Source organism: Trachurus trachurus (genome assembly GCF_905171665.1).
Source record: "Trachurus trachurus genome assembly, chromosome: 22".
NCBI classification, from domain to species: domain Eukaryota; kingdom Metazoa; phylum Chordata; class Actinopteri; order Carangiformes; family Carangidae; genus Trachurus; species Trachurus trachurus.
In genome coordinates this window covers 9,437,759-9,452,633 of record NC_139907.1, presented here as the reverse complement: position 1 = coordinate 9,452,633, position 14,875 = coordinate 9,437,759, and the positions used below count along the sequence as shown (strand labels likewise).

Here is a 14,875-nt window from a genome sequence, read left to right as displayed (position 1 = left end):
TTTTGATCACATTGCATGATCTTCATCAACAGATGGCATTCGCCCAGACATCTGAAGCACTTTAAAACATGGGCAAGAAGTCCCTAACACAAGTGTGACAGCTAAGAAAACACCATCTGCTGATGAAGATCATGCGATGTGAAAGAAAGCTCCAGAACGTTTCTTTGCGTATTTCGTCAGCTACTTGTACCTAACATGAGTTAACACTTAATTTCCAGGAAACAAATGACGAGAGATGAACTTTCACTTTTGATACCTTGCTGTGCTTTTGTATTTTAATTAGACATAATGTTGCAGGCAGATGTTTTACCGTTTACTCTTTTGTGTCCAATTACCTGTCATGTATCTTTTAATTACATCAAATATCTGCAGGCTTCATCCACCACTGATTTATGACAATCAAACTATTGGCACGATTCTTAGAAAGGAGTGTTTTACAGTTACACTGGAGAGAAAATGCCCATAGACACAGAGAGAGAGAGAGGAAGTTGCAAAACCAGAACAGAGAGGTGCTGCAGCAGGGCACAGATGATTGAAAATAGCACAGCAAACATTTGGTGAAACGTGCTCTGAAACCACAGCCTAATAAAAATGTCTTAAACAGAATAAAAGCTGCAGTTGGGATTTCCCATTAACTTGACTGTGATTTAAGATCTGGAGGTCTGCAACAACAAGGGCATGTTATTCATTCTTAAACAGCATTGTTTGCCTGTGTTCAGCGGAGCAGTGAGGGGTTAGCCAGAGAGCATATGGATATCACCCAACTGCAGCATGATTCATGAAAACTTTTTCACCCGCAGCAGCTGAAAAGCAGACGAGGAAGCCAAAGTCAGCTTCATCACAGAAGCTCAAACCAACACCTCTGGTATGAATTTAACAATGATGAATTTGAATTCAAGCAAGTGTTTCTAAAAGTGCCCAGACGAGGCGGCGATCTGACACCAGGGGAGTAACACACACATCACTCAAGCAGCTGTGCCCTGAATTAGCATGATGGCAGAGCCTGAGCAAACATGGCTATCTGCTCAGTCGAAGCCCAAACACTATCATAACACTTGAGCCCTGAGAGGCTCGGGACAACTTTTGATGGCATGTTTTCTGCACGGTCAACACCGGCTTGTCGGTGAAGGACCCTACAGACCTGTCCAAACAATAGTCTGCTCTCTTAGCAGCCTCTTCAAGTTGGTTCCATGTGTAGCTGAGCCCCCTTGTTCCCCTCCCTCCCCCAACTCTTTGCTCTTTTTTTCCATCACTCTCTCCTGGTCTAGTCGTCCTCATCAGGAATAAGTGACTATATAACAAATCGGCGAGGCGGCGCGGACTGCCAAGGTCATTGGGTTTGTGAGTGGAGCTGGCTAATGTTGCCCACAGAGAGTATACCTTGCCAGTTTGAGCGGGTTCCAGCTCTCGTATTGCTGGGGCTCAGTTCCACTCCAGCCGGGGCTCAAATCCTTCCTGTGCCCTCCAGATGGATAACAGAAACCCTGTTTAGCTGACTATCGATCCACCGCACTGCCCCCCACCAAGGACTTTCCTTCTCTAACATTTATGTACATCAGCACCCGCCCTTTATCCAAACTTGTCCAGTTATGGCATTGATTCCTCCGTGCCTGTTCAGTGCAGTATATCTTAGTTCAGTCCCAGTCTGGTTCGATGTTTACTACCTCACACTGAGAGGAATCTATACATCATGCAGGTGCAGCACTTAGCCATTAAATTCTGGGCACTGGGTACTGTGGGCGCTTTTTTGCTGATGTAATCTGAATTAGAAAGTCTGTGTGGCCGTGCATGTGCAGACTCGTGCTGCTGCTTTTTTTTGCGCCGCAGTTGCCTCCTCTAACTGTCCTTTATAGCAAACCTTCCCACTAACCCACAGTCTGCACAGTTTACCTTTTTACTATCCTTCAATGTGCTATTATAGGCATCAAATACAAAACACAAACGCGGGCCAATGTGAATGCAGCAGCCTGCAAACAAAAAAAAACAGGTTCACACATGACGGTATGAATGCCGATGCCCGCCTGCCGCTTTGAGTAGAAAAAAAAAAGAGTGTCACTAACATCTGCTGCATGTCTCGAGTGTCTGTGGAGTCTGTGCAGACCTCTACTCTGAATATTTGTATAGGTGGAAGTCTTTTCTTTGACTTTGTGGCTCACGCTGTTCCTGCTGACTGCTCGGTTCCTCTTTCGGTTGTCTTCAGTCTGCTGCCTGTTGTCTGTCTGTTGAGATCTGACACTTGTAACCGGCTGTGACTATGTATGTGTGGCCTGTATAGATTTCACCTTGCGAGTCTGTGTGTGCTGTGTACAGTATGTGTGTGCGTGCCATCACGGCAAAATGTGGTCCTGGAGTCACCAGCACTGGCAGGAACGACTACAGAGGTGGGTTTAAATCCTCTGGCAGCTGCAGTTGAAGTCTGTGGACAGATTTTGTCACCGCGGTAGCCTCACGACCGTGAAAGATCTAGTGGTGTCAGGTTCGAATATGAGTCTTGTCCGACTAGTGAGTAGTGATGACTGCTGAGTACTCGTGGGTCTGAACATCAACATGTTGATAGATGCTGATGATGGTGATCTAATGCCGCACTTTCATCGAGTTAGGCGGCTGAAAACTGAAAAAACTGAAGCACCAGAGGGAGAGATGAAGCTGACTTTTTTGCTTAGTAAAGCCTGATGATGTCGTCAAGGTTATTTACTTTGACTTGGGTTAAAAAAAACAAGACTTTATTAATGTTTTTACAGGCTGAGTGATTCTCATTAATAGTGGAGGAGTGACCGCTCAGATTAAAACACTGTCCTGACTCCTGACACATCCTCCCTCCTCACTTTGCTTTAATTCTGCATCCTCACTCCAAACTAAACAACTGTGCAACGTGTGAGTTTACACAGATGAATTATAAATTATGTAGATTTGAGATGTAGTGCATAGATTTTGTCATCATGCTGACCACTGTGAGGCTGAGCAGGATCTGGATCCAGCTCCCAGAGGCGGTCCCTTCCTTGGATTCTGTTTGGGAGTAACAGATCCTAGTAGCGCAGACCAGGTGAATACAGAGTGCAGACCCGAGTTTGTAAAGAGTTCTGGGCACGACGCCATCCACCTGGCAGGGCCCCCGACGGGGAGGCGGCCACAACAGAGACCTGCCAGCAGCTCCCAACAGAGGCTCGTTGCCAGGAGACGGGTCGCTCCTCCCCTGGCTTTATTTACTGCACTCCTCATCAAGGTCAGAGCCGGTGTCTCTGCGGCCGAGTGAGGAGCGACAGAGACACGTGGCTGAGAGAGAGAGATAGGAATGGAAAGCAGCAGTGTGTGTGTGTGTGTGTGTGTGTGTGTGTGTGTGTGTGTGTGTGTGTGTGTGTGTGTGTGTGAGGGGAGCTAAGTGATATAGTTAATCTCCATCTTAGACTAAAAACTACCTGTCAGCACCAATCTTTCCTAACAATGCCCCCCCCCACCCCCCCACCCCCTGATTTACATCATCTCTATATGCTAATTTTATGCCCCTCTGCTTTGTGGCTGGTGCAGACAGAAAATTCAATATAAAATAGTTTATAATAGTGAAAATGAGGACAGTTTGCATTGACGATAGTTATTATATTTTACATAATAGTACAGTCTCACTCACTAGTCATTTTAGATACGAGAATCATACCAGGAAAAACATGTTGCTGCCATATTGCATCAGAACAGGTGATGTCACCTTTATGCTACTGTCTTTACTGGCTTTATTAATAAAACTCACATCATTAGACCAACTAATAATCATTCTCCTAATTGATTTATCTGATTTTATTGTCTTGATTCATCATTTTCTCGTAAAATTAAGAAAATTGTGGGAAAAAATCCCATCATCATGTCATCCCCTGGTGACATTGTCTCATTACTTTTTTTTTCTCCAAACCCCATGAATACTAATTTCACTTTGACCCAGGACAAAGAGGAACGGCAAATATTCACATTCAAGAGGCTTAAACCAGATAACCTCTGATATTGTTGCTTAAAGAATGACTTACACAGTTGTCATATTAGTGAATGTGTTGTTTCAGATCGACACAAAACTACCTCGATACGTTTATATACAGCAACAATTCAGACGCAAACGGTGCATATAGGTTTTTTCCTGCTCTGAGTCATGCATTAGCATGTCTGTGACATTTAGACAGACTGGAGGTCGACTCACAATGTTGAGATGGGTCATTTACTGTAGGGTTGTTGTCTCTCTTTCACTCCGTCTCTCCATCTTAGCTTTTGTCTTGGTCACATGATGCACGCTGCACATTCAAATGTCTACTTGTGGTGCATAGTGAAAGCGTTTGGCAAACCACATCTTCAAACATTCACAACGAATGTGCAGAAGCGAAATACAGCATTCATGCATCGAGTACAATGAGTGTGATATAATTAGTAACAGTATAAGCATTATAATTATGTCTGGTGGACTCTGCAGAGCTAATATTTACGAGTGCCTTTCTCTCCAGCACTGTGCAGCTGCCTGACTGCAGCACTTTAAGCCTCTGTGTTACTCATCCTGGCAGTGTCAGTGCCATGCTGTGTGCTGTGTGTGGAGCTGCTCAGACCCCTCTCAATCTGATTTACAGTTCATTACTCAACCTCTTGTACGAGTCATGTGCCTGTGACTTTCCTTTCCTGCTGGATCTGCGAGCAGAGAGCAGATCAAAAGATAGCGAGGCTGAGCGAATCAGAGGGCCGAAAAAAAACTCACATTTCGTTGGACGCTCCAGTTTCCGCCTCCCTCTTTTCTTGCGCGGCGACGTCAGGCTGTCTTCTCCTTCCTTCTCTTTCTCAGAGTCCGGCTCTTCCCTGCTGGACAGGAATCCGTTCTCCGGGGAAGGGCTCAGGATCTGACCATGGGAGCTGTCTTCTGCCCGGCAGGAGGAAGGGTCTCTCGGGATCCCGTTCTCCACCTCCCTCTTCTCGTGTTTGGGGAAGCAGCCGGCGTCGGACGTCCTGTCTCTGTGCCCGCCCACGTCTCCATTGTGGACCTGTGCCATGGACGGCCTACCCACCCCAGTGTAGCTGTTGCCCACACCCACACCATCTTTGAGGGAGCCAAAGCTCTCAACCTGCAAGCAGAGGAAGAGAAGGCGCGAAACTTTAACATCCTGGCAGTTTATCAGCTTTATAGACTGTTATTGCGGCGGCGGCACGTTACAGTTTGATGTTCTGAAGGTGTGTGGCAGTGTTGTGCCTGTCAACAGTTATGACATATAGCTGGATATAATGCTGCAGCTGTCTGCGCAATAAACAAAACCCTTGAGCATTTACAACAAATCATCCAGAATGGTTGAAAAGGAATTAAAAAAAAAAAAAGGTCATCTGAGCACCAATGAAACAGCTGGCATTATCAGACAGACGATAAGCACTCTTCAGTCTTTGTTGGCTAAACGGGCTGTTTGAAAGAAATGTAATGTCAATTAAAACATTCACCCATTTCACATTAGATAAGCTTAATTTCATCCCTTATGCCTCTACGGTCCTATCTGCACAGAATCAAACATGGAGCCCAACTTTTACACTTATTAGTCAGTGAATTATGGCATTTCCCATTTAGCTCTGTAAAACTGGAGTTGTAAACTTCAAAGCCGTGCCAGTAAATCTGCTGTACAGCCATTAACTTGGAAAGAGAGGAAGGGATTACTTTACAGTTCATCAGGTACACTATGAGCTTCTTGTAGTCATGCATTCATCATTACAGCAGCATGGAAATATGTGAGAAATGTTGGCTGTTTGAAAACGCAGAAGGTTTTTTTTCCCTCTCCGTCCAGTTTGCAACGCCCAGTGAAACTATTTCATTCTATGCAGAGGAGTAAATTCAAAGAGAGCTGACCCATCTGAAGCTGCACACATTCCAGATCTTACGACTAAAAACACGCCGGCTGTCTTAGAGGACCTAGAAAAAGATTTGTTTCAAATCTATGTAAATGTGATAGTGTCTCTGCTGCCACCTAAAAATAGCCATAAAAAAACACACTTTCTCAGACAATCCCATTACTGGGTCACCGGGAGCAGAAAGTGGAGCACGTCTTGTGAGATCAGACTGTCAACAGTGATGAGAGCTGCGCTGAGGCTTTCAACTCCTGTAGATGTAGGTGCAGCAGTTTGCATTGAAACCAGGCAGGCGACAGCGACGCCTCGGGAGGCATCTGTCTGTCAGCAGAAGATATTTAGCAAACACCAGAGCCTGCGCTGGAAGCTAAAAGGTCAAACGTAATCTGATTCCCAAAGACTGAAGAGGCAAACAATGTAAACTCGCTTTAATGTGACCCAGAGACCTATAAAACGTCTGTGTAATAAATGCAATTCAAATTATGCGGAACAAGGGCACAAAATAAACTTCAGTGAAAGTCGTACAGTATCGTAAAAACAAAGATACATGGAGCCAAAGTTGGTTTTTAAGCATTCCTCGCAGGCCGCAAGACTCTAAATGACTTCATCATTGTAGCAACCGAGAACAAATTAACTGTAAATGTTGAACATTTGCACTGGAGCGGCACTCCGGTAAATCTATTTGACAGAACGAATGAAAACAACAACCCACAACTCAAACAGTATTAATATTCTGAATCAATTCATAACAAGAAAAAGGTTACAGAGTGTGAGTGGGTTCAGGCCAACACACACACACACACGCAAAAGCAGACAGACAGGGAAACAAACAGATGCACAAACTCAGGCAATATGCTCACACGCTCACTCACACACACACACACAAACAGCACACACAACTGTCGCTGATAGAATTACGCAACAGATTAGTGACCCAGTGAACTACATGAGGCCTCTGCCAGAGGTCAGAGTTCACAGTCAGTAAATCAGACAGATGAGACAGACAGACAGAGGTCAAAACAAGACCCACTAATCCACCTCCTAGCATTACAGCTCACACACCAACATGTAGCGGCACACAACGTGTTTACTGCCCCAGTGAATTCAGTGAATTAGCACTTATCACTGTTATCACATTAACAGTTGATCTGGAGAAGATGTTTAAGTAGAACGGCATTGATTGTAGTGAAAAACCTTTGCATTTAGCTGCTTAAAAGGCCAGATATTTTCCTCAAAGGTTGGTGGAGACCAAAATCAGAGCTAAAATAAGAACAAAATTAAAACTATTAATACGGCTTCATATTAAATAAATTCCCCTTTCCTCTTAGATAGATACACCAGGAATTATGGCAACATGCAGCCAGTTTGTCTTGGATGAGATAAGCACTCACTGATCCCAAAGAATATAAATGTTATATTATATTAGGAATTTCCAGTCAATGACTGAACAATGTGTCTGGCTGAGCAGCTTGTTATCTCCTTCAGACTAGCCGACAGCAGTGACTATTACAGCCACAGGACCCTTGATAGTGAAGAGCAGTTAACAAGAGTTAATGTTTAAAATGTAAGACCCTGGGAGATGAGGTGAATGAGTTAATACTTTGCCAGGTTTTGCATTTTTCTAGAAGGCTCAGCTCGAGGTTGGTGATGCGCCACCTTTATCAACCATTAACAGCTTTACCCTCTCTTTTTAGCTAAGATTTAATAACTAGCGCTGTTTTACCCTAGTAGTGCATATCTGAGTGAGAACAATAAGAGTGATACACCTATAGATTTACTTTATTATCATTTTTATTTAGTTATATTATTGTTATAGGCACCACCACTAGGCTGCTCTCAATTCATGCGACACAAACCCTGAGGCATCTCCCCAACATATATTATGTGTAAATATTTTTCTAATCCCCTTTTTGGTTTGTCTAATCACCCTGTGAGAATTAATTAACATGATTTTAAACAGAGTCTTATGCAAATGATAACATCTCAGGGAGAAAAAAAACGTAACACCCAGATACATGCCGGCCCAAGAGTCATTATTAAATCAGAGCTTTTAACAACAAAAGGCATCACAAACAGATTACAAATGGTGCTAGTGTTGGGTCTGCACGCATCTTAGAAACATAGTGGAGATTGTGTGTGATGTTTATTCATGAGTACAAACAGGTACATGTGGTGTCTAAACAGGTAAACAGGTTTCTGAGTTCTGATTCAGCAGCCTTGGTCTAATATCTTCAAAGTTTTACAAAGTAGCCTCACAACTAGGATTTAGACTGTCATATACACGTCAATGTATACAATAACATATGTGATAACAATATGTTATTCCAAATTTCTTTTAAACATCACACACAGTTCGTCCCCATGTTTAAAGATGTAGTTTTATAGATGTTTTTCTTTTGATATCCATCCATTTATTCATCCATCGTCTATACACTGCTGCTTATCCGTGTAGGGTTGCAGGGGGGCTGGAGCCAATCACCCTGGACAGGTCTCCAGTGTATCCAAGGGCAACATTTAGAGATGAACAACACACTCACACTCACATTCACACACTATGAGTAATTTAGAGTCGCTAATGTTTTTTGGACTGTGGGAGGAAGTCTGAGTACCTGGAGAGAACCCACACACACACAACTTGCGATTTCCACCCAAAAAGGCAAAGGAATAAAATCCCAAATCTTCTTGCTGGGAGGCGCCAGTGCTCACCACCACCACTGTGCCGCCCTCCAGTTGATATCTAATCTTCACTAATCTTTAATCTTGAGTTGAGAGAAAGTCTCTAAAAACAAGTTTTTAATAGGAGTAGGTGTAAAGTTTCTAACGTGTGTGTCGGATACTCACTGGAAACTGCTTGCGCTTTCTTCCAGGCTTGCCAATTTTACAAGAGGCACTATTTTTAGCCAACTTCTCTTCTGTCCTCAGGTCCATGTCCAGTATTGTGCTCTCACCCTGTGAACAGAAAGAGCAACACCATGATTAAACACAAGCATCCTGCAATAATTGAAGCAACAGTGCAGTGCAGTGTCTATGGGATTGTCGAGTTTAAGACCTTGATGCACGCAGGACACTACATCTGTCCAGGTTACGACAGATTGTATTTGTGCATCGGGTAAACTAAGTGGAAGTTTCACCTCAGCCGGGGATGAAGCAGGAGTGATATTACATCCGCAGGAAATACACAGAGCTGCACCTAGTTAAAACACTTGAACATTTAGGGAAGGGGAAGGTGGGGGCTGCAGCGGGTCCTTGAGTGTCTCTGGCTGAGTGGACAATGAGACAGATAGAAATTGAATGACACATTCCTTTGAACTAGGCTGAAGTGAAAGAATTGCGGACGCAGCGCTGACCTTCCACAGACAATCCCCTCTTGACACCGTTACAAAGACGTCGACCGGCCCCCACCTTCCCCTCGCTGCAATTTCTTTTTGATTAATAAAACTGTCTAACCCCGCGAACAAAGCCCCCAAGTCCGCCAGCACCAAGTGCTCCTGGGAGAAAAGATGATCCTAATGTAGATGCTTTGAGTGTCAATATTGACTGAATAGGACCACCAGCACCAGGTCTGAATGCAAATAAGATTGCAAGACCATTCCTGACAGCTGCAGCAGGGTAGAGGGGATGGGGGGTGGGGGGTTGGGGGGGTCTGGTCCTTATTAAATTCCTTCAGTGCTGAATGCAAAGATTCCCTCAAAGATAAATGGGCTGTCGGCACTGCTCCTGCTGCAGGGACCCTCTGCTGACTTGTTGTGAAGTACTTGGAATAACATGAGAGAAGATTACTGTGCTGATACTACATGACTTTGTCTTTGTGTGATAGATGGAGTTAAACACAGAAAGTGACTGAATTACAGGAGAAAAGCCAGGGAGACCAGAGGCGGAGACGGGTGTAGCATCTTCAGTGTCCTAATAGAAGTACAGTAATGAAGGATCGTGAAGTTTCAAAACTATAAACTACATCAACTACCCGATATCAAGTGGAAATTGTGAATAATTGTATTTTTTTTCCTGCAGGCATATTCCCTAAGTGTCCGTATTTGTTAGTTTTGCCATCCTGACTTCACAAGACACGACAAGGTCCATTTAGTAAGTGGTCCCATCACATGATCTTCATCACGTTGTAGTTGTAAAGGACTCATCTTATGCATGTTAGATTTAAAACCCTTTGGCAAACTCATGTGACACCAGTACTGTAGCTGTGGAGCAGCTACTGAATGGGCCTTGTGGTGAGGATGTTTTCTCAGCTGCTGGTCGAGAATAAACTCTGAACCCTGACATTTTTAGGTCTCCATGGACACCGAGTCCTTAAGAGGCTGCAGAAAAAAAAGGAAAAAAAAACTAAACATGGGTCAATAATGTGAAAACACATTGATTAAGCACCTCAAATATCGACAGTCTAGAGAGATGCATCACTCCCATCAAAATTCATGATCTTATACTGTGAGATGAACACCTGTAGAAACCAAAATGCGACCTGTGTAGATCCTGGAGTCAGTATTTGCACATATATCAGGTCTCCATCTTTCTACTTTCTACTGGCAAACCAATAGAGGCATATATATTATTGTTTTAAAATATGTTTTGGAGCATGCACAGATTCCAACAGACTCTATTTGTTAAATAACGTAAGAGGTGGAGGATGTTAATAAACATAGGCATGAATTTCAAAGGTCAGGCCATGTTACTTCCTGGGAGTGTTTGCTCTTAATGTGGAATAAATCCATCAACCATTAGTGTCCCAGTGTGATAAACGGATTTGCATAAAGAGATGGATGTGATCAGAGTCGCTCATGCTGCTGTGATTAATGAGCGCACGGTTATAACTGATAGAAAATGGAAAAATCGCCATCATAGAATATTTATCAATGAACGTCTGGTTACCAACACAGAGGTTGCTAACGAGCCTTTAAAGGGTTAGTTTAAATGTAGATATCAATGCCTTTGTGTTGTTTTGCAGATGGTGCTGGTTCATTGTGTGATGATTACTAATACAGAGCCTGGTGCTTTGGTTTTTTTTTTTTTTTTTTCTCTTACTGAGGCGGCAGAATTTGCATAGATAATAGCACGTTTTGAGTGCAGCCTGGTGTGCAGCCTCATTTGGGAACCACTTACATAGATGACACATTTCGGTGGTGCCTGGCTATCTCTGCAGGAGCAGCCTACACAACACGGCTCATCCAATCCACAACCTGAGAGCGGAGGAGACACACTGGCTAAAAAAAAAAAACAACAACTCGCCATTTTCACACACAGCTTCACCCTAATATTTCCTCAAAAACAGTGAAAGAAATATGATTTGTTGTAGCCTGGAGTGAACCCTACCACATTGTCAATATCGCTGCACTATTTCCGTCTGGGTAGCCGGTTATTTAAGGCAATGTCTGTTGCCAGGCAACAAGACTAAGGGCAGTACTGTCTAATGGGAACGTAGAGGAAGAGAGGACAGATTCCCCCCCAGTAAAAAGAGCCGTACAGCCATTCCAGCTCCAGCTCCAGCTCCAGCTCCAGCTCCAGCTCCAGCTCAACCTACACCAGCCAACGCCCACGTCACCAGCCACCATTACAACAAGCAAATGTCACATAATACAGCTGCACGTCGGTACCAGCCCCCTCTGTGATGCTGCTGCTGCTGCTGCTGCTGCTGTTGCTGTGGAGCATCAGTGATGCTGCAGTTACACACAAGGACTGTGATAATGAGTCTGTCTGCATCATGAGGAGTGACACGGCACGCCTCATGATGGTGGATTCTTCAAGGAAAAAAGAAAAAAATACACACACACACACAACACCATCGATACAAATCAATACAACAAAGTCTTTGGATTACAGAAATCAATGGGGGAATTAGTTAACTGACTGTTAACTCCATTGATAATAGTGGGAGAATTTTAAATTGGCGTTGACATGAGGTAGGCTAACTGCACGAACCACATTCTGCCTCCTGTTTATCCATCACAGCAACAGCTATATTAAAACTGTCACATGTGTCGCACACACATGATCTTTTATAGATGCATGTTGAAAAATGCTGAAAGCCACAGCAGCACTGGAGTGAATTATCTCCTCTTAGATCATGTCTGCTGAGTGCGAGGCTGTCAAATCCCAATTAAACAACTGCTTTGCTCACGTCATTCAAAAAAAAAAAAAAAAAAAAACTCACAACATTGACTGAATGAACTCTTTAAACCCACGGGCTACGAAGCTGAGAGATCCCGAGCCATTCACTGACATGCCAAGCTTCAGAGGAGTCTCCGAAATTCCTTACGCCAGACTCCTGAGGCGCACTTTTAATATATATATATATATATATTCACGCGTGTTTCTTACCATTCTGCTTCCAGGTGAATCTGAGAAGTCTGAGCTTTTGAACGCAGTGGTGTTGGTGTTGGTGACAGTGTTGGACGGCATCGTTGGAGGGTCTTGTGGGATTATGGGTAATGTCTGATGTAGATGAGGGGGAAGTTTCGGGTGAGGATGAACTCAAAGGGGTGGAGAAAAAAAAAACATAAAATAAAGAAATGAGAGATGATCCCTCTTCTCTCCGTGCTCCTGGAAGATAAGGAAGAACAGGAAACAAAATCAGCCTCTCACACATTTAGATCTACTTTAGCTGTGCATCAGTGCTGTGATGCTTCAATTCAGAAGTGACCATAGTTTCATGCAGTGCATATTTCTTCTAATCAGTTGAGTGAAATCCTATTTTCTGCCATAAAAGAGGCGCTTTCTGAGCATCAAGCTTTTCTCTTTGTGGCTCATATAGGAAGCTCCCATGCTGAGACAGCCTATAGGACACTGTATGCCTGCTCTCGCCTATAGGGCCTGAGCCACTTCTTACAGCAAATGGATGTATATGGACGTACAGTATTAGGCCTATTTGAGCTTAAATGGCGCAACAGAGCTGGAATAACGCTGCATAAAACAGAGATTTATCCTAAAGGTTTATAGAGATATGATTAATATTTAATTTCCACCTCAAGACTGTGGGTTAAAGTTACTCCAGCAGTCAGCTATGCGCACACAGCGGAGCCAGACTTACATGGTGGAACTCGTGGAAATGTGCTCAAAAAAAAAAAAATCATAGGCCCATATGCATCTACAATCATACAGGACGTTTCCACGAAGGGGTTAAATCAAGACTAATGACAATCGCTTGTGATTTATTTAGAGGGTCTAATGGGCTGCTGGGATTAAGCCCTCGCTCCTGAAAAATAATTGCAGGCGACAGCTTGAACGCGTTATCATGAAGAAGAAGGAAAAAAATTAATATAAGGCCACACATGCGTTTAAAGTCAGAGCATTTCCATGCACGCTAAACTACAACCAGTGCAAACGCTGCCATCATCGCTGCCACAGACTTCACTTGGCATTTATGATTCAATTGGCTCTGCGTTCAAATTGCAAAGTTTTAGTGGTCTTTTTTTTTTTGCAGCAGGGAAGTCTGCAAAATGACCCAGGGGACTGTGGCTGTAGCTTTAGACAGGCCACGGCTACTGATGGATAACACCCCCCTCCCGATATTGTTCATTTCTTTTTTATTATTATTATTTTTGATTATTTTAATGAGGCCAGTGTTTTAAGGTGCCGCGATTCTGTGCTTTAAATTCGGTCAAGCTCAAGTACACATCGGCTATGTCCAATCAGCACATCTGCAAAAAAAGAAAAAAGAAAGAAAAAAAGAAGCCAAATCGCTATTTCCCTATTTCCATCGAGCGCCTTCCGCTCTCTACTCGGGGCTTTCACGTTTTTTTGTTCGCATAAAAGGTTACCCTTCCTGCGCGGTTACTGGTGCCGGGTTAAACGGATTTAAATGCGTGAGTCGCCGTGTGTATCGTTACCCGATTTTCCCAAGTCCCAGGCCTGACCCTTTTTGTCTCGCTTGCTCCCGGAGCCTCTTTCCTCTTCTCTCCCCGTCCTCCACCTCCCCGGCCGGCCAGCTCTCCGCCAGATGCGTCGCTCTCACTGCAGGGGCCTGTCGACGGAGCCGCTGGCCGCCGCCGGGTCCTAAAGCCGGCCGGCTCTGCAGCCTGCATGGCGACTGTGCAGTGTGCAGACAGACAGATAGGGAGGGAGGGAGGGAGACGAGGCTGGTGAAGGTTTTGTCAGATTAATAACTCATTATCAAGCGCCCTCCACCACCACCAACGCCACACACACTCCAAAATACACTCAGCTATATTCAGCAAATCTTTATTTATCTGTCTTTATCTGGAAACTTGTTCATTTATTAATTTTTTAGGTTATAATATTCAACACAGGAGGCAGCAAAGTGAGCAGGCATGCAACAACCACCACCACTACTACTAGGCCCTAAACCTTTATTTAAAGCAGAAGTAAGCGGAATATTTGTGTTAATATAAGTCTTAAATAGTTATATCTTCCGACGGCAATCACTTATATAGAGTGTTTGGTCTGAAACACGTGTCTGTCAGTCACTCTGCTCTGCTGTAAGCCCAGGAGAAAACTTTCCTTGTATCCTACAACCTTTATCCAATGAGGAGAGAGAACGGCATAAAGGGGCGGTCCTCTCTGTGTGTGCAGCCAAGGGATGCGCGTGAATGTGGTGACGTAGGGACGAGGGCGGGGACTGCTAACTCCATCGGCTGACAAGAAGTTAGCCAAAACGACCGGATTGCTTACTTCTGCTTTAATTTAAACACTTAAAAAAATCTGCACCCTGTTTTGACACTCCTATGCATCATTTACACACTGAACAATTTAATGTCTCCTAATTAACCTAAATGCGCCCCTCTGCTAAGGGGGGTGTCCATGTCTAATTTACACTTATTTTGAGTCTGTGTGTGCATCCCTGCATGGACCCTCGTGCAATTATTTTGTTTATGTTGATCTAATAGCTAAGGAGCCACTGTGAAGGCCATGAGCTCTTGCCCATTTTAAACCCTTAATGAACATGTGTTTGAACCCATTGACCACTGATGCTTCATGTGCACTACATGGCCTCAGAGCAGCCACAAAGGCACCCATGTGGAAACTTAACTAGGAGGTGTAAATTATGGCTACATATATAGTGTTT

The 14,875-nt window shown here is 43.9% G+C and overlaps 1 protein-coding gene across 2 annotated transcripts in view; it reads right to left on the bottom strand.

The window, feature by feature from the left end:
- dnmt3ab (DNA (cytosine-5-)-methyltransferase 3 alpha b) overlaps nucleotides 1–13,770 on the bottom strand; it is a 36,897-nt gene extending 23,127 nt beyond the window's left edge. For both annotated transcript variants that reach the window (XM_083998136.1, XM_083998137.1), the window contains exons 1-4: nucleotides 13,680–13,770; nucleotides 12,172–12,393; nucleotides 8,689–8,796; nucleotides 4,724–5,084 (exon numbers count right to left, since the gene is read on the bottom strand). In XM_083998136.1, coding sequence (XP_083854262.1) covers nucleotides 4,724–5,084; nucleotides 8,689–8,796; nucleotides 12,172–12,252 — 550 coding nt within the window. In that variant the 5' untranslated portion in view covers nucleotides 12,253–12,393; nucleotides 13,680–13,770. The remainder of the gene's footprint in view (nucleotides 1–4,723; nucleotides 5,085–8,688; nucleotides 8,797–12,171; nucleotides 12,394–13,679) is intronic.
- Between the last annotated feature and the right edge of the window lie 1,105 nt (nucleotides 13,771–14,875).